Here is a 24,331-nt window from a genome sequence, read left to right on the forward strand (position 1 = left end):
TCAGCCTTCTGAAGTGCTAAGATTATAGGCATGAGCCACTGCACCCAGCATAATTTATTTATTATTATTATTATTATTATTTTTTGAGACAAGGTCTTACTCTGTTGCCCAGGCTGTAGTGCAGTGGTAGAGTCATGGCTTAATGCATCCTTGACCTCCTGGGCTCAAGTGATCCTCCCGCCTCAGCCTCCTGAGTAGCTGAGACTACAAGTGTGCACCACCATGTCTGGCTAATTTTTTAAAAAAAATTTTGTAGAGACAAGGTCTCACTGTGTTGTCTAGGCTAGTCTTGAACTCCTAGGCTCAAGCAATCCTGCTGGCTCAGCCTCCCAAAGTGTTGGGGTTACAGGCATAAGACAACACACACAGCCCCCAGTTTTGATCTTTATTAATGTTTCCTAGCCAAGAGATATGGAGAATGCATGTGCTGAGTTTTACTAGTACTTTAGACTGAAGAGAACTGAGGCTTGATTTACCCATTGTAGGGGTGGGTAATACATACATACATACTACATATATAAACAAAGTCCCATGTATAGCAAATGATCCATGAAGGTCTGTAGGTTATAACTGTTTTTATAGTAGCCTTTAGTTACTGAATCAGATAATTTTAAAATGGAAGTTTGTAGTCAGTTTCTTTCAATATTTGTAGCCAGTTTCTTCTAATATTTCTCATCTTTAAATTCAACTGTAGGCTGGGCGCGGTGGCTCACGCTTGTAATCCCAGCACTTTGGGAGGCCGAGGCGGGCGGATCACGAGGTCAGGAGATCGAGACCACGGTGAAACCCTGTCTCTACTAAAAATATAAAAAAAAAAAATCAGCCGGGCGTGGTGGCGAGCGCCTGTAGTCCCAGCTACTCAGAGAGGCTGAGGCAGGAGAATGGCGTGAATATGACAGATCACGACTCAGGCGGGCAGATGAGACCAAAAAAAAAAAAAATCAATGTATGACTTTTTTTTTTTTTTTTTTGACCAGATCTCTCTCTGTCACCCAGGCTGGACCATGGTCGACCTCGGCTCACCACAATTCCCTCCAATTCAACGATTCTCTGCCTCATCTCCAAACTGGAACCAGCTTGCTTAAGATAAAGGAAATAATTTAAGGCTGGATGCAATGGCTTACCACCATGCCAGGCTAATTTTTGTATTTTTAGTAGAGACAGGGTTTCACCATATTGGTCAGGCTGGTCTCGAACTCCTGACCTCAGGTGATCCACCCACCTCGGCTTCCCAAAGTGCTGGGATTGCAGGTGTGAGCCACTGTGCCCGGCCGTCAACTATATGACTTTGCAATTGTGTGAATGACTCTCTGGCCCTCTAAAGATAATTTGTCTAGCCCTAAGTAAACCAAGTCTCCAGGCAGCTGCTGAAGAGCCACCACAAGGTGAACAAAACAATACTCTAACCACCTCAGCCTTCTGAGTAGCTGAGTAGCTAGAACTACAGGCACATGCCACCACTCCCTGAACCCAGGAGTTTGAGGCTGCAGTGAGCTATGATCGCATCACTGCACTCCAGCCTGGGTGACAGAGTGAGATCCTGTCTCAAAAAAAAGAAAAAAAAAAAAATCACAGGCCGGGCGCGGTGGCTCACGCTTGTAATCCCAGCACTTTGGGAGGCTGAGGCGGGCGGATCACGAGGTCAGGAGATCAAGACCACGGTGAAACCCCGTCTCTACTAAAAAATACAAAAAATTAGTCGGGCGTGGAGGCGGGCGCCTGTAGTCCCAGCTACTCGGAGAGGCTGAGGCAGGAGAATGGCGTGAACCCTGGAGACAGAGCTTGCAGTGAGCTGAGATTGCGCCACTGCACTCCAGCCTGGGCGACAGAGCGAGACTCTGTCTCAAAAAAAAAAAAAAAATCACAAAGCAATAGCTTGGCAGACCATCTAACTTATGTCAGGATGAGGCTAACTTTGCTTCTTAAAAGACTTCTGGGTCTTACCCTTCTTACCCTTTAAACTGATCTGAAGGAGAGGAAAATGTCTGTTGTGACAATTTTCTTGAAGCATTGCTAACCATTTGTCTGTTTATTTAATTCCATTTCTAGGGCTACACTGGGAATAGATGTGACATCTGGGAGAGTTTCCAGTGAAGGAGGGAAAGAAGTCTTTAGGGTTGAAGTACAGTCGGTAACCTGTATAAGGAGAAACCTCTGCAAACTATTGTTGGCGCTAAACATGTTTGACTTGGGCAATTGAGGACATGAATCTGTGTATAGAGTATCAACTTCTGTTTCTTAGTGTGTGGCTGGAGAACTGTGTAGGCTTCATTACAGGATTTCCCAGGTAGTGATAGTAAGTGATAACGAAGCAGCCATCCCTGCAGTATAGATACTCTATCACTGGGAGACAGTAGATTGACTGAACCCAAATAGTGTATAGCAAAGTAAAGATTCCTCCTCCAGGGAGGGACCCAACCTTTCTGAAGGACAGATGTCTACAAAGTTCTCTTCTTGTTTTTTCAGCTTGCTTAAGATAAAGGAAAGAATTTAAGGCTGGGTGCGATGGCTCACACCTCTAATCCCAACACTTTGGGAGGCCGAGGTGGGAGGATCATTTGAGTCCAGGAGTTCAAGACCAGTCTGGGCAATATACCAAGACTCCATCTCTACAAAAAAAATCTTAAAAATTAGCCAGGCAGGCTGGGCGCGGTGGCTCACACCTGTAATCCCAGCACTTTGGGAGGCTGAGGCAGGCGGATCAGGAGATCAAGACCATCCTGGCTAACACGGTGAAACTCCGTCTGCATTAAAAAATAGAAAAAATTAGCTGAGCGTGGTGGCGGGCACCTGTAGCCCCAGCTACTCAGGAGGCTGAGGCAGGAGAATGGCGTGAACCCAGGAGGTGGAGCTTGCAGTAAGCCGAGATCATGCCACTGCACTCCAGCCTGGGTGACAGAGCGAGACTCCATCTCAAAAAAAAAAAAAAAAAAAAATTAGCTGGGCATATGCCCGTATTCCTAGTTACTTGGGAGGCAGAGGTGAGAAGATTGCTTGAGCCCGTAAGTTCAAGGTTGCAGTGAGCTATGATTGTGCCACTGCACCCCAGCCTGGGTGACAGAGCGGGACTCCATTTCAAAAAAAAAAAAAATATATATATATATAGGATTTTATAGATTCTATAACCATTTAAGCTTTGTCTGATTTTACTTCTTTTTGAAGGGAGAGTAGCTTGAAGTTGGTGATAGTGTTGTGGGTTTGTCGTAGCTGTGAAAGTTTTTCCTTGGGAAAGGAGAATACTCCTTTCTAGTAGTCAATGGAGCTTTATAATTTTCTTCTTTCTGGAGAGAATCTAATGGGTGAAGTGATTGAGCCAGAAATGTGAGCAAATTTCTGTAGGGAACAAGGGGAGAAAATAAAGTGTCAAGAGGGCTCATACTACTTTAGAACTGAATCCTGGTGAATCTCAAAATAATTATGCTGAGTAAAAGAGTCCAGACAGTGTATGATTGATTCCATTTATATAAAATTCTAGAAAATACAGACTAATCTGTAGTGACAGAACAGATCAGTAGTTGGCTGGGGGTAGTGTGAAGGGAGGAAGAGATTACAAAGGGACAAGAGGAACCTTTGGGGCATGATGAATGTGCTCACTGTTTTGATTGGGGTGATGGTTTCACAGGTGAATGCATGTGTCATAATATAAAATTATACATTTTAAATACATGCATTTTATGTCAATTTTACCTCAATAAAGGTTTTTTTTTTTTTTTTTTAAAGAAATAAACCCAGGGACAGCATTTATTAAATAACTCTTTTCTGGGTTATAGGAAGGCTGCTGGAAAAAATGTACCCGGGTGAAATACAAGTCTTGTGTGTTTGTTAAGTATGGCTACATACCTCCTGCTTAATGCATTTGATGTTTCTTTAGGAGTCCATAGAGGCCACTGTATTCTATTGAAGAACATGTCTAACAGTAACACTACTCAAGAGACCCTGGAAATAATGAAAGAATCAGAAAAAAAACTGGTGGAAGAATCTGTAAACAAAAACAAGTTTATGTCTAAGACTCCAAGTAAGGAAGAAATTGAGAAAGAATGTGAAGATACCAGTTTGCGTCAGGAGACACAGGTAACGATTGGAAGTGCATTGTATGCACACTTTTTTTTTTCCTTTAGAGACAGGGTTACCCAGCTCTGTCTGTTACCCAGCCTGGAGTGCAGTGGCACAATTAGGGCTCACTGCAACCTCAAACTCCTGTGTCAAGAGATCCTCCCACCTCAGCCTCCCAAGTAGCTGGGACTACAGGCATGTGCAACCACATCCAGCTAATATAAAAAAAAAAATTTGTAGAGACACGGTCTCTCTCTATATTGCCCAGGCTGGTCTCAAACTCCTGGCCTCAAATGATTCTCCTGTCTTTGCCTCTCAAAATGCTGGGATTATAGGTGTGAGCCACTGTGCTTGGCCAACATTCTTTATACCTGAATAAAAGTGGAAATGTGTAAGAATCAGTCACTTTTAGAAACACATGATTCTCTTTAAAAACTCCAGCTTCAACTCTCAAAAGAAATCTTCCCTTATTGTCATATAGTCCACAATGAAGTCTAAAAAGGACAGAGTAAAATCCCCAATCTATTTGGGCCTGAGTTCACTGGTTCTTGCTGCATTTTGACTTTTTTTATTACCAAAAAATAAACTGTACACAAATACATATTTAATAAGTCATAAAATGACTCATACAATAAATTCTTAAAACTTGAGCTTCCTGGCTTTACACACAGTGTTAAATTCATATCCTGGTTGTGTTAAAGCAGTCAGCATTTTTCTGGGTCAGAAATAGCCTCTGAGCTTGCCACTTGGTAAATGTGAGTAAAAGGAATTTTACTCTTTGTTTGCCATGTTGTTTTTCATCCAAATTCATACTGTAGTACAGAAATGATAGTAGTAGATAGTTAGCCAAACTTCCTCACGGGGTTCTTCTTTGGTTTCTGCCTGGCCAGCCCAAACTCTGAGCCTCCTCTCATCTACCTGTTAGAGCCCTTATTCTGTGGTCACTGCTGGTTTCTTCTGTTACCCAAGCCCAACAAATCCTTTCCTTCATGCCCAGGGGTGAAAACTGGTTTTATTATAAGTCAAGAGACAGACAATTAACACTAGCAAGAAGTTAGATTAAAACACAGGAACAACAACATTTTAGAGGGTCTGGAAACTTGAAGCACAATTTTTCTAGACAATTCAATTCACATAAGACTTGTCTTCTTTAAAGATTAAAACAGCAGTAATATAAAGGAACGAATTAAAATTAGACCACTCTCTGAGATATTTTATTCTCTAGCTGCCTGCTTTTCTACTGTTTTTCGTCTTACAATTCATCAGTCTCTGCCCTGGCTGTTTTTCTTTCCATTATTACATGTGAGTTGTCATTCTCTGCCCATTCTTCCAGAGCTTGTGGAGACAATCTGCCACTGTTCCAGCTGTACTTCCAGCCTCCACTGATACAAATAATGAATTTTAAATATTCAGGACAGATAAGTGATGAATGTTTCATTATGTGCTGTCATGTTACATGAAAGATAATAATTAAATGAACTTTTGGGTCTAAGTTATTCTATTCTTAGGAGACAATTATAAATGGTGTTCTGAATTCCTGTTTTATGTACTTCTTGAAGCTAGGCAGAAAAGAAGGGACATCTATAGTGTTTTTTTTTTTTTTTTTTTTTTTTTTTTGAGGCTGAATTTCACTCTTGTTGCACAAGCTGGAGTGCAATGGCACAATCTTGGCTCACTGCAACCCCTGCCTCCCAGGTTCAAGCAATTCTCCTGCCTCAGCCTCCCGAGTAGTTGGGATTACAGGCGCCCACCACCACACCTGGCTAATTTTTTGTATTTTTAGTAGAGGTGGGGTTTCACCATGTTGGCCAGGCTGGTCTTGAACTCCTGACCTCAGGTGATCTGCCCGCCTTGGCCTCCCTAAGTGCTGGGATTGCAGGTATGAGCTACCGCACCTGGCCCCATCTATAGGTTTTATATGCTTTATGGACACTCGCTTAGTTTAAAAATGTCTTCACGCCTGGTGCAGTGGCTCATGCCTATAATCCCATCACTTTGGGAGGCCAAGGTGAGCGGATCACTTGAGGTTAGGAGTTCAAGATCAGCCTGGCCAACATGGTGAAACCCTGTCTCTACTAAAAATACAAAAAATTAGCCGGGCGTGGTGGCGTGTGCCTGTAGTCCCAGCTACTTGGGAGGCTGAGGCAGGAGAATTGCTTGAACCCAGGAGGCAGAGGTTGTGGTGAGTCAAGATCACCCCACTGCACTCCAGCCTGGGTGACAGAGCGAGACTCCAAGACTCCAACTCAAAAAAAAAAAAAGAAAAAGTCTTCACCTGGAAATACAAATACGATGTCTCAGGGTTTGGAAGGGGACCTGCCTCCTCTCTGGCTTGACTCCTTTTGCTGCTGGTAGAGCAGGTGGAGCTGCTGCTGCCATCTACTGGAGCTCTTGTTCCTTTTGCAAAGTATTCAGTCTGGTCAGCCTCCCTGGATCCTATGGAGCAGTACCTTAAGAAGCACTCTACTCTCTATCCATTTCCCAACATACCATTTACACCTTCATCAGCACTAAAAATTCTGCTGCTGAGCCGGGCATGTGGCGCGTCCCTGTAATCCCAGCTACTTGGGAGGCTAAAGCAGGAGAATTGCTTGAACCTGGGAGGCAGAGGTTGCGGTGAGTCAAGACTGTACCACTGCACTCCAGCCTGGGCGACAGAGTGAGACCCTGTCTCAGAAAAAAAAAAAAAAAGAGCATGGCTGGGTGCAGTGGCTCATGCCTATAATCCCAGCACTTTGGGAGGCCCAGGCAGGTGGATCACTTGAGGTCAGGAGTTAGAGACCAGCCTGGCCAACATGGCGAAACCCCATCTCTACTAAAAATACAAAAATTAGCTGGGCCTGGTGGCGCATGCCTGTAATCCCAGCTACTCAGGAAGATGAGGCAGGAGAATCACTTGAACCCCTGGGAGGTGGAGGTTGCAGTAGCCCAAAATCGCACCACTGCACTCCGGCCTGGGTGACAGTGAGACCCTGTCTCAAAAAAAAAAAAAAAAAAAAACCAAAAAAAACAGCATTTCTGCTTCTCCAGGTTTTACAGGTTTTACACCCTGGAAGTCTCCCCAAGAATCCAAGTGGTCCTTTCAAAAAAGTCCCTGTTATGAACTGGAGCTGAAAAGTTTGGGGAAAAGGGATATTCATTACATATAATGTGTGAGATATATCCTTGGGATCAGCAAGTGAAACTCAGAACATCTTTTGCATGGAAACAATGCTAGAAAATGCAGGTTCTGAGATTCTGTTTAGAATGGGCAAGTCCTCAACACATACTGAATTTAGGTGTGTCCTTTTTTTTGTTTTGAGATGGAGTCTCACTCTGTCACCCAGGCTGGAGCGCAGTGGCGCGATCTTGGCTCACTGTAACGTCTGCCTGCCAGGTTCAAGTGATTCTCCTGCCTCGGCCTCCCAAGTAGCTGGGACTACAGGTGCATGCCACCATGCCTGGCTAATTTTTGTATTTTTAGTAGAGACAGGGTTTCACCATGTTGGCCAGGCTGGTCTCAATGTCCTGACATCAGGTGATCCACCCACCTCAGCCTCCCAAAGTGCTGGGATTATAGGCGTGAGCCGCCACGCCCAACCAAGAATGTCCTTTAGCCAACTTGGAGGCCGGGCGTGGTGGCTCACGCCTGTAATCCCAGCACTTTGGGAGGCCAAGGTGAGTGGATCATGAGGTCAAGAGATCGAGCCCATCCTGGCCAACATGGTGAAATCCCATCTCTACTAAAAATACAAAAAAAGTAGCTGGGTGTGGTGACGCGTGCCTGTAGTCCCAGCTACTCGGGAGGCTGAGGCAGGAGAATCGCTTGAACCTAGGAGGTGGAGGTTGCAGTGAGCTGAGATGACACCACTGCACTCCAGCCTGGCAACAGAGTGAGACTCCATCTCAAAAAAAAAAAAAAAAAAAATAGCCAACTTGGTAAGGCCTCTTAGTTGGGCTTTCTGCCTTTAAACTTGTAATCCCTTTTGATAAATGTACCATATTGTTTTAGAAAGGTGGTTGTGAAATAAAGAACTGCCTGTGTTAACCCTCTTCAAACATTCTGTGTGTCTTACTGCCTTAAGCCAAGTCCAATATTTCTCAGCATGTTATATTGTGACCTAGTCTCTTGCCTGTCAGCCATCACCTCTGACATCCAGTGCATCAGCATTATCTGATTCCTTGGTCCCTGTTATAAATAGGAGCTGAAAATTTGGGGAAAGCATGCTTTTGTACATGCTTTCTCTGCCCGGAATGCCCTTCATTCCTTAATATTCTTATCCTGACCTCCTCCAACTCCCACCCCTACCAACATCTGTCTAATGCCTATTTATCCTTCAAAACTCAATCCAGATGATGTCTTTCTCTAGGAAGCCTTTGAAAACCTTATTCACCTATTGCAGGTCTATATAGTATAATTCTTTGATTAATGTCTGTCATCCTTACAGAACTATAAGCACTACGAGGCCCAGGATTAGGTCAATTTTGGCTCACCATTGTATCTCTAAGGCCAACACAGTGCCTTGCACATAGCAGGCACTCAATATCTGTAAATGTATGAATCTATGGGTTGCTAGGTCTGAGTCAGATGCTTCTGCTGTGTGCTGTAGCACTCCATGAGTACCTCTCTAGTACACTTAATGTACTGTATTGTAATTGTCTGTTTGTCTGTCTTCTCCAACAGGATTATGAGTTCCTTTTTGACAAGGTTTGTGCCTTTTATCTCCATATCCTCCAGTAGCTAGCATGATAACATGGTGTATATTAGGCTTTTAATATATGTTTGGCTGTTAAAACTATCCATTCTGGGAAATAAGCAGATTCATTCATATATTGTTGGTAAGAGTCTGAATTGGTACAACCACTTTGAGGGGCAATTTAGGAATACTTTATAAAAAACTTTTAAATGGACTACAGATATACTATATTTATATATATTCAATGATATGGTCATTATTTATACTAACAAAAGGTCAGAAACATCCTAAATGGTGAAACAGAGACTGGTAAAATAAGTTATAGTATAGCTACACAGTGGAATACTATGTAGCCATTTAAAATGGGGTAGATCTTCTATAGAATGATACTCATGAAAAAAGTTTAAAAGCAAGGTTCACAGTAGTATGCATAATATGTTTATTTTTATTTTTATTTTTTTGAAACAGAGCCTTGCTCTGTTGCTCAGGCTGGAGTGCAGTGTCTCAGTCTCAGCTCACTGCAACCTCCACCTCCCAAGTTCAAGCAATTCTCCTGCCTCAGCTTCCCAAGTAGCTGGGATTACGGGTGCCCACCACCACGCCTGGCTAATTTTGGTATTTTTTAGTAGAGACAGGGTTTTGCCATGTTGGCCAGGCTGGCCTTGAACTCCTGACTTCAGGTGATTGCCCACCTTGGCCTCCTAAAGTGCTGGGATTATAGGCATGAGCCACCGCCCCCAGCCAATATATTTGGTTTTTTAAAAAACCTTTGTGTACACATACACTAAGCTTATATATGCATAAAAGATACCTGGATATATCCAAAAGAACTTCAATACTGGTTGACCATTTAGGAGAGAACCAAGTATCTGGGGGACAATTGTGAAAGGAGACTTACTGTTCTATATATACCCCCATTATGCCTTTTGAATCTTTGTGCCATGTGTTATGTATTGCCTGTTTGAAAAAGTAGTGACAAATACTGCTTCATATTTCTGGACTATGAATCTTCCCTTACTGCAACAGATCTTACCACTGAGCAGATCCACCATCATTTCTTATTCTTTCCATCCACCTTCTCAGTTCTCCATTTTGCATTGTGGCCGTGTTATTTGCTAACTAATGAAGAAGACCAAGAAAAGAGAAATCCTCACCTACCCAAGGCCATGCTGGTACTCTGTCTCTGACTTGTTTCCCCTCTGCTATCCTCCTGCTTCAGTTCTCTCTACGCCCCATTGGAGTTCCATTCCAAACATCTCAGAACTCCTAAGTGCCTCATCCCCATACATAACCCTACCCAACCTCTTCCCAGAAGCCCCCATTTTGACTTCTCAGATGTTTACAAATCTTATTAATTGGCTGTTCTTTCCCTCATCCCACCTTACGCCTTCATTCTTTATCTTCCTCAGTTTCTAACCCGACCTTTATCCACTCTCTTCCCCTTGCTCTGGAGGTCTTATCCCTATCTTTTATGCTCCCTTCTTTGTATCTTGATGCTCAGGGAGGGAGGCATTTGGGAAGAAGACTCTTCATTCCATTTTTGCATCTATAGGAACAGATATTTTGGGTATCTCAAGTTGGAACTATGAATGCATGTGTTGTGCTGTAAAGATATTATAAGTGATGGTTAGGGGCCACATTTCATATCCATTATGGATTAAATAGGCTTTTGTGAACAGGGTTGGGGGGAAAAAACACTCTTTCATGCCATGGTAGTGACATTTCCAGAAGCATCCTAAATAGGACAGGATACCATAGTTTGTCCAAAAGTAACTTTTATCAGTCTGTGAAATAGGCCAACAAAATCAATGTCTTCCAACTCTTTTTTTATTTTTTTAATGGTTTTTGTTGTTTGGTTTTTGAAACAGGGTCTGGCTCTTATCACCCAGGCTGGAGTGCAGTAGTGCGATCTCGGCTCACTGCAACCTCCGCTTCCCAGGCTCAAGCCATCCTCCCACCCCAGCCTCCCAGATACCTGGGACTACAGGTGCATGCCACCACACATGGCTAATTTTTTTTTTTTTTGGTAGAGATGGGATTTCGCCTTGTTGCCCAGGCTGGTCTCAAACTCCTGAGCTCAAGGGATCCGCCTGCCTCGGCCTCCCAAAGTGCTGGGATTACAGGCATGAGCCACCACATATGACCATCTTCTGATTCTCTAACTTAATGTTGAGTGATGATTTGACTATAGATGGCCTGTAGTCCCTTTCCTGTCACAGTTGTTAGAGTTGTAGGTTGTAGGGAGAAACCCATATCAAGTGGTCCTCATCATAGTTTGGCTGTTGTTTTAATGGTTTTTACAGTTAGTGCTTTTTCTTTATAAACATGTATTGTTTTTAACTTACATGTTGATTTTCTTCCACCTTTAATATTTCCCAATTCCCTTCTAACAGAGGCGGACATCTAACCATGGTCATGCCAGGAAAAGAGCCAAGGTGAGAGCCCTTCCTCTGTAGCTTCTTTTCTAATGTTATTAGTAATACATTTCACAAGTAGACTTGTCATGAATATCTAGTTTGTTCAAATTATGTAGGCAGAGTTTTCTTGCCTGTACTCTGTACCCCAATTGTGAACCTGCAAAAGTGTGCACACACACACGTACACATACACATACATATCTCTAATGGAAACTGTGTATGCGTACATAGGTGTATACACATTTGATGCCTGAAAGGCTACCCAGCTGGAGCCTTCCACAGAGCCTAAAAGAACTGGATACTAGTTGTGCTGAAATACCAGTTTCTCTGCTCACTCCTAGCTTCTCTAGGAGAATGGCTGCTTATATGAGTCTTTTTATTCCCCCTTCCTTTTTTTTTTTTTTTCCTTGTGAGTTTTCTTTAAGATAAATCCTGCCCCACTAAGAAAAATGACTCAACATTTTTGGATATCCTAAAAATACAGGCTTTTTTTTCCCCCTAATGTTTTACTGTTTTTTTTTTTGAGAGGGAGTTTTTTGCTCTGTTGCCCAGGCTTGAGTGCGATGGTACAATCTTGGCTCACTGCAACCTCCGTCTTCTGGATTCAAGCGTTTCTCCTGCCTCAGCCTCCCAAGTAGCTGGGATTACAGGCGCCTGCCACCATGCCTGGCTAATTTTTGTAATTTTAGGAGAGATGAGGTTTCATCATGTTGGCCAGGCTGGTCTCAAAGATGGATTTCATTTTTGTTGCCCAGGTGGGTAAAGGCGGCCGCCTCGGTCATGCCGGTCTCAGTCACTGCAATTCTGCCTTCCATTTCAAGTCCAAGTAGCTGAGATTGCAGGCATGCATCACCACTCCCGGGTAATTTTGTATTTTTAGTAGAGACGGGGTTTCACCATGTTGGTCAGGCTGGTCTCGCACTCCTGACCTCAAGTGATCCACCCACCTTGGCCTCCCAAAGTACTGGGATTACAGGCATGAGCCACCGTGCCCGGCTTCGAACTCTTGACCTCAGGTGATCCACCCGTCTCAGCCCCACAAAGTGCTAGGATTACAGGCGTGAGCCACCATGCCTGGCCATTTTTTCTTTTTTTTTTTTTTTTTTGAGATGGAGTCTTACTCTGTAGCCGGAGTGCAGTGGTGTGATCTCGGCTCACTGCAACCTCTGCCTTCCGTGTTCAAGTGATTCTCATGCCTCAGCCTCCCAAGCAGCTGAGCTTACAGGCACACACTACTATGCCAGGCTAATTTTTGTGTTTTTAGTAGAGATGGGATTTTGCCATGTCACGCAGGCAGTTCTCGAACTCCTGGGCTCAAGCGATCCACCTGTCTTGGCTTCCCAAAGTGCCGGGATTACAGACATGAGCCACCAGGGGCAGGAAGAAGATTTTGCTTTTAATCATTATATGATAAAATTAGCACATCACAGATTATTTTAAGCAGTTATCAGGGAAGACTACATGTGTTAGTGTGTGATAGGTTTTTAATTTAGCTGGGAAGCAGTAAAGTATTAAATTTTTCTTGCATTGGGAAGAATTGCCACCAAAAGTAATAATTAAGGTTGGCCACCCTGTTCCTCCAAAAAAATAATGATAGAATTTGGAGAGTGGCTCAGCCACTATGTGGCTTGAGTTTGAAGAAGGCCAAGAACTATGATAAACTGGCTCTGTGGCTTGCCTTACATGGCTTGATCCATAGTGACGGGCTTGATGTTAAAGTTCAAAACAAAGGTTACTTACTGCTACTTTAGTTCCTCTCAAATTTTTTGGGATAAGTAAGACAGCTATTATCTCCATCTTACAGATGAGGAAACTTAGGCTATAGGGATTGAGTGGCTTAACAAAGTACATTCAGTAGCAAGTGGCAGAATTAGGCATGAAGTTAATTCTTCAGGCTCACAAGTTCTTTCTGCTATACTGCGCTACTTAGAGCATACCTGTCATGTTTTGTACTTTGGTATTTACTGTAATCCTTGGTTTTATTGTATTGAGTCTCAGTAAATGTTTATAGGTAGATTTCTAATGAGTCACCCTATAGTTTTTAGCTTTGGGTGGGTCCCTAGGAGAGAAATGATTTGCATAGTGGATTTCTGATATTTTTGGGATTCACCAGCTAGCAGAAGTAAAGTGGGCAGATTAGGTTTTATTGCATTAAATCCCAAATGTTAATAAAGTTTTATCTGTCTCTTTTTTTTTTTTAATTTTTTGTTTTTTGGTTTTTTTGAGATAGGGTCTCACTCTGTTGCCCAGGTTGGAGTGCAGTGGCATGATCACAGCTCACTGTAGCCCTAACCTCCTAGGCTCAAGCAATTCTCCCGCCTCAGCCTCCCGAGTAGCTGGGACCACAGTCATGTGCCACCATGGCCACCTAATTTTTAAAAAATTTTTTTGTAGAAATAGGGTCTCACTATGTTGCCCAGACTGTGACCTCCTGTCCTCAAGTGATCCTCCTACCTCGGCTTCCCAAAATGCCGAGTTTACAGGTGTGAGCCACCATGCTTGGCCTTTCTCTTACTCTTTTCTTAGACACTTCTTTCCATACCCTTGGCATCTCAGGTTTAGAGTCATTTAGCATTTATTGTCTACTGTATGCTAAGCACTATTTAATGATATGTATATTTACATACTGTATATTATCTAATTCTCACAACAGGTTTTTAGGTAATTTTAGGTATTTATCGCCATTTTCCTGAGGAAAAACAGAGACCTGGAGAGGTCAGGTAATTTGCTCAGGGTCTCATAGCTTGTAAGTACAAAACCAGGAGTTGAAGCTAGGACTTTTGGCTCTCAGCCCCATTGTCTTTCTACTATGCTATGTTGCTATGTGTTTGCATAAAGTTCTGAGACTGAAATTAGAGTACGGGGCTGAAGAGAGAAGAGGGCTGAGTGAAATGGTTTCCTACCATCTGTCCACGTAGCCAGTTTGTACATGTCTACTGCTGTAAGCAAGAGAAGTATCTTTCAAGTGAATCAGGAACTGGTGAGTAGGACCCGTGTGAAAAAAACCCCTGTTTAATGGAAACAGCAACTAACAGAGCCAAAGAGGACACTTTTCATTCAGTCAAAAGCTTTCTGAATGTTCACCAAGGGAAGAAATATATAAGATACATAAAAAAAAATTGAAAATTGTTTTTTTCAGTCTAATTCCAAGCTAAAGTTGGTGCGCAGCCTGGCAGTGTGTGAGGAGTCCTCCACCCCATTTGCTGATGGGCCATTAGAAACCCAGGTAGGTCATTTGCAGGAGTAAGTGTAGCTTTTGCGCTTGGCAGTTGTTTGGTAAGATGTAGTATGGCAGTCACAGCAACATCAGACTTGAAAATCAGGGTAGTAGGTGCTTCAGAACAAAAGCTGTTGTATTAAAACAGGGCATGGTCTCTCCTCCCAGCTGTGGGTTCCAGTGGCAGTGGCAGTGCTGACAGACCTGCGCCAGAGAGGAGGGGGGCCCTAAAAAAGAAAAAAGAAAAAAACCCCAGCATAGTGAGAGCATGAAGTATAGGTCTTCATGTCTTGACCACCTAGGATGATGCAGACAAGAAGATCCCAGGGCTAGATCGTATTTTCTTATGTGTATCCTCCCCCTCTGGTGGTTAGAACCATTCCCATTCAATACCTATGCCAAGAACAGCCTGTGTAATTTGAGCTCTCCATAAAGTGGGCTGTGCTTGCTGGCAGAAAAAGCTGTGCCTCTACCCTCTTGACAGAACAAAACTAAAACAGTTTAATTAGTAAAATAACACTATAAGAGAGAGCTGCCTCCCCAAGATTCACCTTCTTTGAGATTCCAAGGGAGCTGCAAAAAAGTTAAAATCCTTTTCCCCCTTTGATTATCCTTTTTCCCCTTAAGGATATAATTCAATTGCACATCAGTTGCCCTTCTGACAAGGAGGAAGAAAAGTCCACAAAAGATGTCTCTGAAAAGGAAGACAAGGACAAAAACAAAGAAAAGATCCCAAGGAAGATGCTGTCCAGAGGTAAGGAGTTTTTCCCATCTCTCATCTGTTCTAGGGCAGTGCCCTTTTCTTTTATCCTGAAGCCTGGCACCTGCTAGCCTTACTGGCCCATCAATTTATAGTGTTCTGCTAACTTGGTTGCTTGAGGAGATGCCTAACAAGGTTACTTTCTTTGCCTCTTCAACTGAACCTGCCTTAGGAGCTCACATGCCACAGACAGCTACTCCATCTGCATTGGCATTATCCATAGGAGGACGATGTAGTCAATTCTGATTTTACTTATGCTCTGGAATAATGGTGACATTGATAATCATTGGTAGCAAATCCTCCAGATGCCATTTATATTTTGGTTTGGGGATGGCTAGGGTGATATTTATTTATTTATTTATATTTTTATTTTTATTTTTTTGAGACGGAGTCTCCCTCTGTGGCCCAGGCTGGAGTGCAGTGGCACGATCTTGGCTCACTGCAACCTTTGCCTCCCGAGTTCAAGCGATTTTCTTGCCTTAGCCTCCTGAGTAGCTGGGACTACAGGCAAATGCCACCACACCTGGCTAATTTTTGTATTTTTGTAGCAATATTTAGTTTCACTATGTTGGCCAGGCTGGTCTCGAACTTCTAACCTCAGGTGATCTACCCGCCTCGACCTCCCAAAGTGCTGGGATTACAGATGTGAGCCACTGCGCCTGGCCTGTTTTTGTTTTTTTTTAAATAATGCAGATTTGCCTCTAATTATTAGACTATCTTTGCCTTTAAACTCTTGTACTGGTAGCAAAAAGACATAGTCCATAAAAATGATAATTGATAAGAAAAGGCAAACAGGATTAAAAAATAATATTTGGGCATATTTACTGAGATTCTGGAAAATTCAGCCCTGACTGCCCTTACCTGGAATTTATTTTCCTTAATAAAACCTGCTATATTTTGATCAGGACATTCAGTAAATACCTGTTGATGATAGATGGCTTTTCAGTGTAATATTGATGTAATACTATGGCCCAGATTCTTTCTTCTGTCATTCTGATGGGGAATTTTGGGATCTAGCACATCAAGTTCATTCTGGGTTTTATGTTAAAACCCTGGAAGTTTGATTTTGCTTTCCTATTCTTTTTTCTCCTGGTTAGGTTGTGGACTTCTGCTTAGGATTAGATAGCATGCAAAGCAGTTTCATTTATTTTAATTTCTTTTGTTGTGGTGGTTCTAGACTCCAGCCAGGAATATACGGACTCCACTGGAATAGACCTACATGAATTTCTTGTAAATACACTGAAAAAGAACCCAAGGTAATAACATGATGGGTATAAGAGGAAAAGGGGTTAGGGGATAGCAAGATTCCAAGAGGCCAAACAGCTTGCCAGAATTTTTCCATTCTTAGAATCTAGGATGCTCATCTCCCTGTCCCCCTGGTGTTTGTCAGGTATAGTTTTATATTCTGTGAGGGATTCAAAATACTCTTACATTGAGGTTTCTGTTTTCAGAAGAATTGGGAAAAATTCTGTGAAAGAAGAATGTAGAAACAAAGAAATATGAAGTCTTGGGAGTATACTGATTAAAAAGCACACATTGGGAGTGATAGTAAGAGGAACTAAAATAAAAAGCATAGAAGGAAAAAATAATTGATTTGTACATAAGCTAAATTATAATTCCTTTAAAATTCTGTATATAACAAGATGGAATATAGAATGACGATTAGATTTATAACATGTGTTTATATGAATATGTTGCTAACAGTGAGATTTCTGATATGGTATAACAAAGTATATGATTGGAGGACCTGAAAAATGTATACTTGGGTTGTTTTTCTTTTTAAAAATATTGTAAAATAGGCAAGTGAAGCTTAGCAGCATTATGGTTCATTACTGGGTTTGGATATATACCTTTTTCAGCTTCTGTAATGAGCAAGTTGTGTTTTCAATCCCTGCTTTCAATGTCTGTGGGAGGGCTGCTTTTTGTTTTGTTTTGTTTTGTTTTAATCTTTTTTAAACAGGGACAGAATGATGCTGCTAAAATTAGAACAGGAGATTCTGGAATTTATTAATGACAACAAGTAAGTTACTTGCATGAAATACATAATTAGAGGTGGGAGGGGGCACTGGAAATAAATTTAGGTACAATTTTAGGAGATGTTCCCCTTGAAGTGTGATTTTTGAAAACATACTGAAGTTTTTAAGTTATTATGTAGATTTGAGTTGAAAAATAATTTATATCTTTTCAGTAGCTTGCCCTTGTCCCAGATTTTACTATTCTTAAATGTCTTCCTTTTTCTTTGTTAAACATCATCTAGGTGGGTGGGACCTAGGGCTTAATAAGTAGTCTTTTTTTTGAGACAGTCTTTCTTTGTCGCCTAGGCTGGAGCACCGTGGTACAGTCTTAACTCACTGCAATTCTGCCTCCTGGGTTCAAGTGATTCTTGTGCCTCAGCCATTGAGTAGCTGGGATGACAGGCACATGCCTAGCTAATTTTTGTATTTTTTGTAGAGACGGGGTTTCGCCATGTTGACCAGGCTGGTCTTGAACTCCTGAACTCAATTGATCCGCCCGCCTTGGCCTCCCAAAGTGCTGGGATTACGGGCATGAGCCACTGCACCCAGCAATGAGTAGTCTTAATGAGGAAAGTAGGTCATAGTAATCTGCAGAATACTGTAGATAAAGAAACTGAGAAAAACCTGTTTGGTTCCCATTTAGTAAATATCTATATTCCTTCCCATTTAGTAAATATCTATATTCCTTATAATATGTCTATTTCTCCTAAGAAACTTTCCACTTTAGACACTTGTAAGAAAAATTAAAATTGGTTGTTATTGCAGTTGTTTGTCTTATTTCACTTTTTTTCCCCGGGTTTCCCTTCAGTAATCAGTTCAAGAAGTTCCCTCAGATGACCTCATATCACCGGATGCTATTACACCGGGTAGCTGCCTATTTTGGGATGGACCACAATGTTGATCAAACTGGGAAAGCTGTCATCATCAACAAAACTAGTAACACAAGAATGTAAGGGAGGAAACCATGGTTTGGGAAGACTTCCCTGGGATAACCTGCTGGGTTGGAAGAGGAAGGTGTAGGATCAGGATGTCTCTTGCAGATGGCCAGGCGTGGTGGCTCACGCCTGTAATCCCAGCACTTTGGGAGGCCAAGATGGGAAGACTGCTTGAAGCCAGGAGTTCGAGACCAGCCTGGTCAACACAGCAAGATCCCATCTCTATTACTTTCAAAAAAAAAAGTTTAAAAATGGCCAGGCGCAGTGGCTCATGCCTGTAATCCTAGCACTTTGGGAGGCTGAGGCGGGTGGATCATGAGGTCAGGAGTTCAAGACCAGCCTGGCCAAGATGGTGAAACCCCATCTCTACTAAAAATACAAAAATTGGCCGGGCGCGGTGGCAGGCGCCTGTAATCCCAGCTACTCGGGAGGCTGAGGCAGGAGAATCACTTGAACCCCAGTGGCAGAGGTTGGGGTGAGCTGAGATCACGCCATGCACTCCAGCTTGGGCGATAGAGTGAGACTCCATCTCAAAAAACAAACAAACAAAAAAATTTTTTGAAGTATTTTTCAGGGAAGGGGATTGGGGTTGGGATTGGTTATATAATTAATTCCTACTCTTTCTGAGCCTTGGAGATAGATTCTAGAGAGACTGATGTTTCATGAAGTCTGGCCCTAGCCTCTCTTCACTTCACTGATAGGACAGATATAACTATGGAGAAAGAGAAGTTATAGATGTATAAAGAACAGACCCTGAAGATTTCATTAAAACCTGCATGTGACTTTTTGGATTCCTTACTCCAGAAATTCCCTGAGTGTGAGTTGTGTAATTTAGGAGAGCTGTACCTAATAGGTCTGCTTCCTAACAAAAGGGTCTTTGTGCTCCTTTCCTTTCACATTTCTCTCCAAATCTCAGCCCTGAACAGAGGTTCTCAGAACATATAAAGGATGAGAAGAATACAGAATTTCAACAGAGGTTCATTCTCAAGAGAGATGATGCCAGTATGGACCGAGATGATAACCAGGTGAAGAATGGAAAGGGGTGGGCCTATATAGAGAGGTTGCAGTAAGAGAAACTGGGAAGGGAGAAGAATTTTTGTGGGATGGAGACAACTCAAACTATCTTAGTACGGAGAAATGTATTGAGCTATACTGAGTTGGCTTTCGCTTAATGTCGAGAACTGTTTATTTGTTGAACTGGATGCCACCCTCTTAGCCCTAGAGAGACATGGTGCTGAGGTTTGCTAGGTGATCTCATTTGGCCTGGAACTCCTTGGGTCTGCCACTGACTTCTAACACCACATCATTTAGAATAAAGCAAGGTTGATCCCTGCCTCAGCCTTGATCCAACTGTTGGTTTCATTCTTTTTTTTCTTTAATAGTTAGGGATTTCTTTGGGAACCACAAATAGCTACCTTGTCCCACTTCAACTCTTATCCTAGCTTAGGGCTAGCCTTGAACTGGCAAAGTTGTGATCTAATTTACCCAATTATAAAGGTGTTTCTGATCCCTTTCTGCAAACTCCTTAATCTTTTTCCAACTCCTTCCACCAAGGTGAGTGAGTTAATTTGACATTTGATGCTGGGAACCTCAGATAGATCACTTTGTGATCCATTGCTGTGGGAATAAGAAGGGAACAGCCTATCCTATCCCTTTAAATGGACCTGGCTATTGCTTTGACCTGAAGCCTACCCTTTAGATAGTAAGTGATTATTTGGGGGTTAGCTAAGAAGAAGGTTTAGATCCAGCCTGCCTCTGCTTGGCCTCCAAAAGGGATTCGATTTGAAGAGCGTGGTTGAGTAGAGCCTACATGAATCTTGCTAATTAATAACTATAATAATATCTTACCTCTAGTGTCAAAATTAGTTTTCTTGGGATATTGTATGGTCTTGAGACCAGGACCTTTCCTGCTTGCTACTTGAGTATTTGAGGGAGTCCTTTTGAGAAAAGTGCCATTATCTATTGTGGACAAACACGCTGGGACTGATTGAAAACAAAGAAACATACAAAAAGACAAAATTTAAAAAACGAGAAAGAGCCTTTCCATCCTGATGCCCTTCTCCATTTTCCCAAACCCTTTTTCTGTGGATCAGGAATTATTCAGACCTAGAGGCACACTGGGGCAAAGTGGAGTCTGTCCCTATTGTGAACTTTTCATCTCTCAGCTTCAGGCTTGATCCAATAGGGTTGTTTCTGTGTACTTACTGTCTGTGATGTTAATAATAAGCATAATAATTGCTATCTTACTGAGTGTTTTCCCTGAACTAGGCTGTGTTCTAAACACATTGTATGCATTATCTCTTTTAATCCTCTTCACAACCCAATGCGGATGGGGGTTATTATCCCCACTTTACATATAAGAAAACTGAGGCTAAGAGATGTTAAGTTACTTGTCTAAAGTTATATTACTGGGAGGTGGCAGAGCTGAGATTCTGCCTGACCTCAAAGTCCATTATGTTCTTTCTACTTTGCCATTGGTTTACCTAGGGGCTGAGGACAATATAGCTCCTTGAGGTCCTGTGTCTTCTTGCAATGGGATTTATAAAAGGACATTTGGTAGGATTTAGGTTCTTGAAGCTAATGAGAACTAAATCTAGGCAAGGTTGATATTCTTGAAGTTATGGTTACCTCTGGAGATGGTAAAGATCAGGAAGACCAGCCTAGAGCAGCAATCTCCTTAGTTGCTTCATGTGAAGCTTTCAAAGCCTCTGGATTGGAAGTCAGAATCTTTTATAATCTGGTGATATTCATTTGATGAGTTTTCTCCCTTAGAACTCCTTGCCTTCAAGAGCAGGATGGATAAGGACACTCTATTACACCCTACCCTGGACAGTGTTCACCAATTGCAGGCCAAGAGAGGAAAGATCATGATGAGGATTTAGATGGGAGGCTACTCAGAGGTGGTGATCTCCCCAGTCATCCCTTCTGGTTACCTCACTACATTTTCTAGAGAATGTAAGGTTCTTCTCTATCCTCTATTTTCTTCTTTTCCTTGTCTATCTCTCTGTCTCTCCCCTTCCTCCACTGTACCTTACTTTTCTTCCTTTCTCTGCCCCTCTTTCTATCTGTTCTCCTTTTCTTTCTCTTTGTATTGCTCTATTCTCTTTCTTCTTTATTTCTGTAATTTGTCTCTCCCCTTCCCCACCTCCAGTTAATATAGCTAAGTTCAGGAAAAAAATGCTTAGGCTTTGAGTTTAGCTTCGCCCTTGGGATTTCATTTCCAAGGCCCTCTTTGCTGAGCTGTGTGTGATTTGGGTCTTCAGGCCATGGCATTAGTGACTAAATAAGGAATAATGCCAGGTGCTAGTTCTATAAACCTCCTCCTCTACGTTCAGCTCTGCTAAACACCTGTTTCTTCTCCCGTTCCAGCTTCCCTCTGTCCTTTGCTTTCCCTCTAAGGCAGTGTTGTTCCTTTTCCCAGGGCTATTTTCTCGATCCTTACTGACTGGAGGCTACCTGATTACTAGAGGGAAGCAACCCAGTCCTTATAAATAGTTGTTATTCTTGATACTGCGGGGGTGGGAGGGGTGGGGATTTGGAGAGTCCCCAGCCATCCAGAAAACCTGATCTCCCAAACTGCATGGTCAGATGTACCCAGTGAAACCTCTCCAGGACTGGAAATTTTATTCTTTTTTTTTTTTTCCATTTTTTTGATGGCAACTATAAACTTTCCCGGTTTCTCTTCCTTGCTGGTGTGCAGTGAGCTTGCAGTACGAGGAGAACTTAACTAGCTTAATTCTGCTCATCGATCTAGATCAGAGTTCCATTGCAGGATGGAAGGAGGAGCAAGTCAATAGAAGAGAGAGAGGAGGAATATCAAAGGGTCCGAGAGAGAATATTTGCCCGAGAGGTAAGTGTAGCTTCTGAGAGTTGTCAGCCCATAGCTTTTAGCTCTTAATCATTGGAACTGTGAATGGAATGAACCCTCCACAAATGTTTTTGGGTTTGTTTGTTTGTTTTATTTTAACCAACATCAGCCAACCCCAGATTTGATCTCTAAAACTAAATGTGGCTTATTGGGAAGCTGCAGATTTTTACTTATATTGTTTTCAATACATTCTGCCATATGGTATACAAAGAGAACTATAACTTGGAGTGGCTGAATTTGGTAAATTTGCCTAGACTGAAAATAGAAATGGTTTTAGCAGGGTCTGAATCTTGCCTCTAAAACCCTCCTCCTGCTTACCCTCTTTGACTCCCTCTATCCATTTTAGGCATCTTTGCTTCTAAGTGGAAGACATAGTGTTCACACAGGCTGTACATTCATCTTGTTTGACCAGCCTCATTTTTAGGATATGTTGGTGATTGTTAGAGCACAGGTCTGGCATCCATCCTCTATGAGCTCCACATTCTACATGCACAGAGAGTACCACTATTCTCTCCAGTCTCTACCTGAAAAGGAAGTCTCTTTCTTCCTATATTTCTTACCTTGCTTCCTACAACAGGACTAGCTCCTAGGGCTAAAAGCCAACATGAATCAGTTTAGGCAACGTTATTCTTAAATGTGTGGACTATATCAAATATACTTGGTACCCCTGTATCTGGTTGCCTTTGCCTACCAGATTGAAGAGAAGAATAGCAGAAATTCAGTAAAGGTTGTGGGTGTACAAGAGGGAAACAAATCTCCAGAAAATGTAGTATCCAGATATGAGCACCATCTCACAATCACATGAGTAACAAAAGAGGGAAAGCCAGTCTCCCTTCATTGTCAAAAATGGTCAGGGTTTTCTTTGTTTTTTATTTTTATTTTTTAATTTTTTTAGATAGGGTTTCGCTTTGTCACCCAGGCTTCAGTGCAATGGCACAGTCACAGCTCACTGTAGCCTCAACCTCCTGGGCTCAAACGATCCTCTTGCCTCAGCCTCCCAAGTAGCTGGGATTACAGGCACACATTACCACGCCTGGCTAACTTTTTTATTTTTTGTAGAGATGGGGTCTCACTGTGTTGCCCAGACTGGTCTCAAACTCCTGTGCTCAAGTGATCCTTCCGCCACAGCCTCCTAAAGTGCTGGGATCATAGGCATGACCCACTGTGCCTGGCAAAAGATGGTCAGTTTTAATCAATATACTTAGATGAACACTACTCTCCTCCCATTCCCCCATTCTCCCCTTTCTCACCAAGGGGGGAAATATATATATATATCTTTTCATCATCATCATTAGTTTAGAAAAATACTGTCTCCAACTAAAAAACTGAACAACTCTATGTACTTGCTCCATTGTCTCAGAGATCCTCACTGGGAACTGATATACAACAAACCTTCTGGCCCAAAGTCCAAGAAGGAATCTTCTTACCTCCTATTATGTAGACTTCCATTCTGAGTCAGAAAAGTCCGTCTTCCAAATTATTCAACCATAGCCCAAAAAGGGTTCTCTACCTTTACCTACAAACCAGTTGGGTGGAATGAGAGGAGAGATGTCATTTGTACATGGCTGTGACCAGTGATAACCCCCTAAGTTGTGTACGGAACAGGTTGGTGGATAATAGCAGCAAACACTGGTCGGGCACGGTGGGTCACGCCTGTAATCCCAGCACTCTGGGAGGCTGAGGCAGGCGGATCACCTGAGCTCGGGAGTTCGAGACCAACCTGGCCATCATGGAGAAACGCTATCTCTACTAAAAATACAAAATTAGCCAGGCATAGTGGCACATGCCTGTAATCCCAGCTACTCGGGGGGCTGAGGCGGGAAATCACTTGAACCCAGGAGGCAGAGGTTGCGGTGAGCCAAGATTGTGCCATTGCACTCCAGCCTGGGCAAGAAGAGCAAAACTCCATCTCAAAAAAAAAAAAAAAAAGTAGCAAGCGCTTATATAGCACTTACTATCTTTTAGGCATTGTTCTTAATACTTGATATAGATTAACTCAGTCCTCATACTAGGCCTATGAAGTAGTTTATATTATTTTCCCCATTTTACAAATGAGGAACTAAGGCACATAAAGATTAAACAACCGCCTAAGTTAACACTGCTAGTTAGCAAAAGAGCTAAGTATTTGAATTCAGCCTGGCTCCAGAGTCTATGCTCTTAACCCCCTAATGTAAACCACCTCCCAATAGCTTGCTCTGCTCTGGGCTCTTTAGATTAAGAAGTACCAGTGACATCGTAACCTAGCTGACTATCTGTGATGTGTTCCTCTGCTTCACTTACACCTGGAAAATGACTGCCCCACTATGATAGCCATTAGCAAAGCTACAGATGTTCTGAAAACACAGACAATTTATATTAGGGTATTGGAGCTAATTATGTACAACAGCGGA

The 24,331-nt window shown here is 42.4% G+C and overlaps 1 protein-coding gene across 21 annotated transcripts in view; it reads left to right on the forward strand.

The window, feature by feature from the left end:
* R3HDM2 (R3H domain containing 2) overlaps window positions 1–24,331 on the forward strand; it is a 183,436-nt gene that overhangs the window by 122,016 nt on the left and 37,089 nt on the right. For 7 of the 21 annotated variants that reach the window (XM_032173278.2, XM_032173279.2, XM_058426212.1 and 4 more), the window contains 10 exons: window positions 3,872–4,071; window positions 8,717–8,740; window positions 11,123–11,164; window positions 14,286–14,372; window positions 14,991–15,117; window positions 16,301–16,379; window positions 17,084–17,143; window positions 17,947–18,087; window positions 18,990–19,098; window positions 21,828–21,923. In XM_032173278.2, coding sequence (XP_032029169.1) covers window positions 3,907–4,071; window positions 8,717–8,740; window positions 11,123–11,164; window positions 14,286–14,372; window positions 14,991–15,117; window positions 16,301–16,379; window positions 17,084–17,143; window positions 17,947–18,087; window positions 18,990–19,098; window positions 21,828–21,923 — 930 coding nt within the window. In that variant the 5' untranslated portion in view covers window positions 3,872–3,906. Of the gene's footprint in view, window positions 1–3,871; window positions 4,072–8,716; window positions 8,741–8,976; window positions 9,902–11,122; window positions 11,165–14,285; window positions 14,373–14,990; window positions 15,118–16,300; window positions 16,380–17,083; window positions 17,144–17,946; window positions 18,088–18,989; window positions 19,099–21,827; window positions 21,924–24,331 lie in introns of those variants that run through there. The other 14 variants (XM_058426225.1, XM_058426226.1, XM_058426220.1 and 11 more) reach the window with 5 other exon arrangements.

The sequence above is a fragment of the Hylobates moloch genome, unplaced genomic scaffold (assembly GCF_009828535.3).
Source record: "Hylobates moloch isolate HMO894 unplaced genomic scaffold, HMol_V3 SCAFFOLD_13, whole genome shotgun sequence".
NCBI lineage: Eukaryota > Metazoa > Chordata > Mammalia > Primates > Hylobatidae > Hylobates > Hylobates moloch.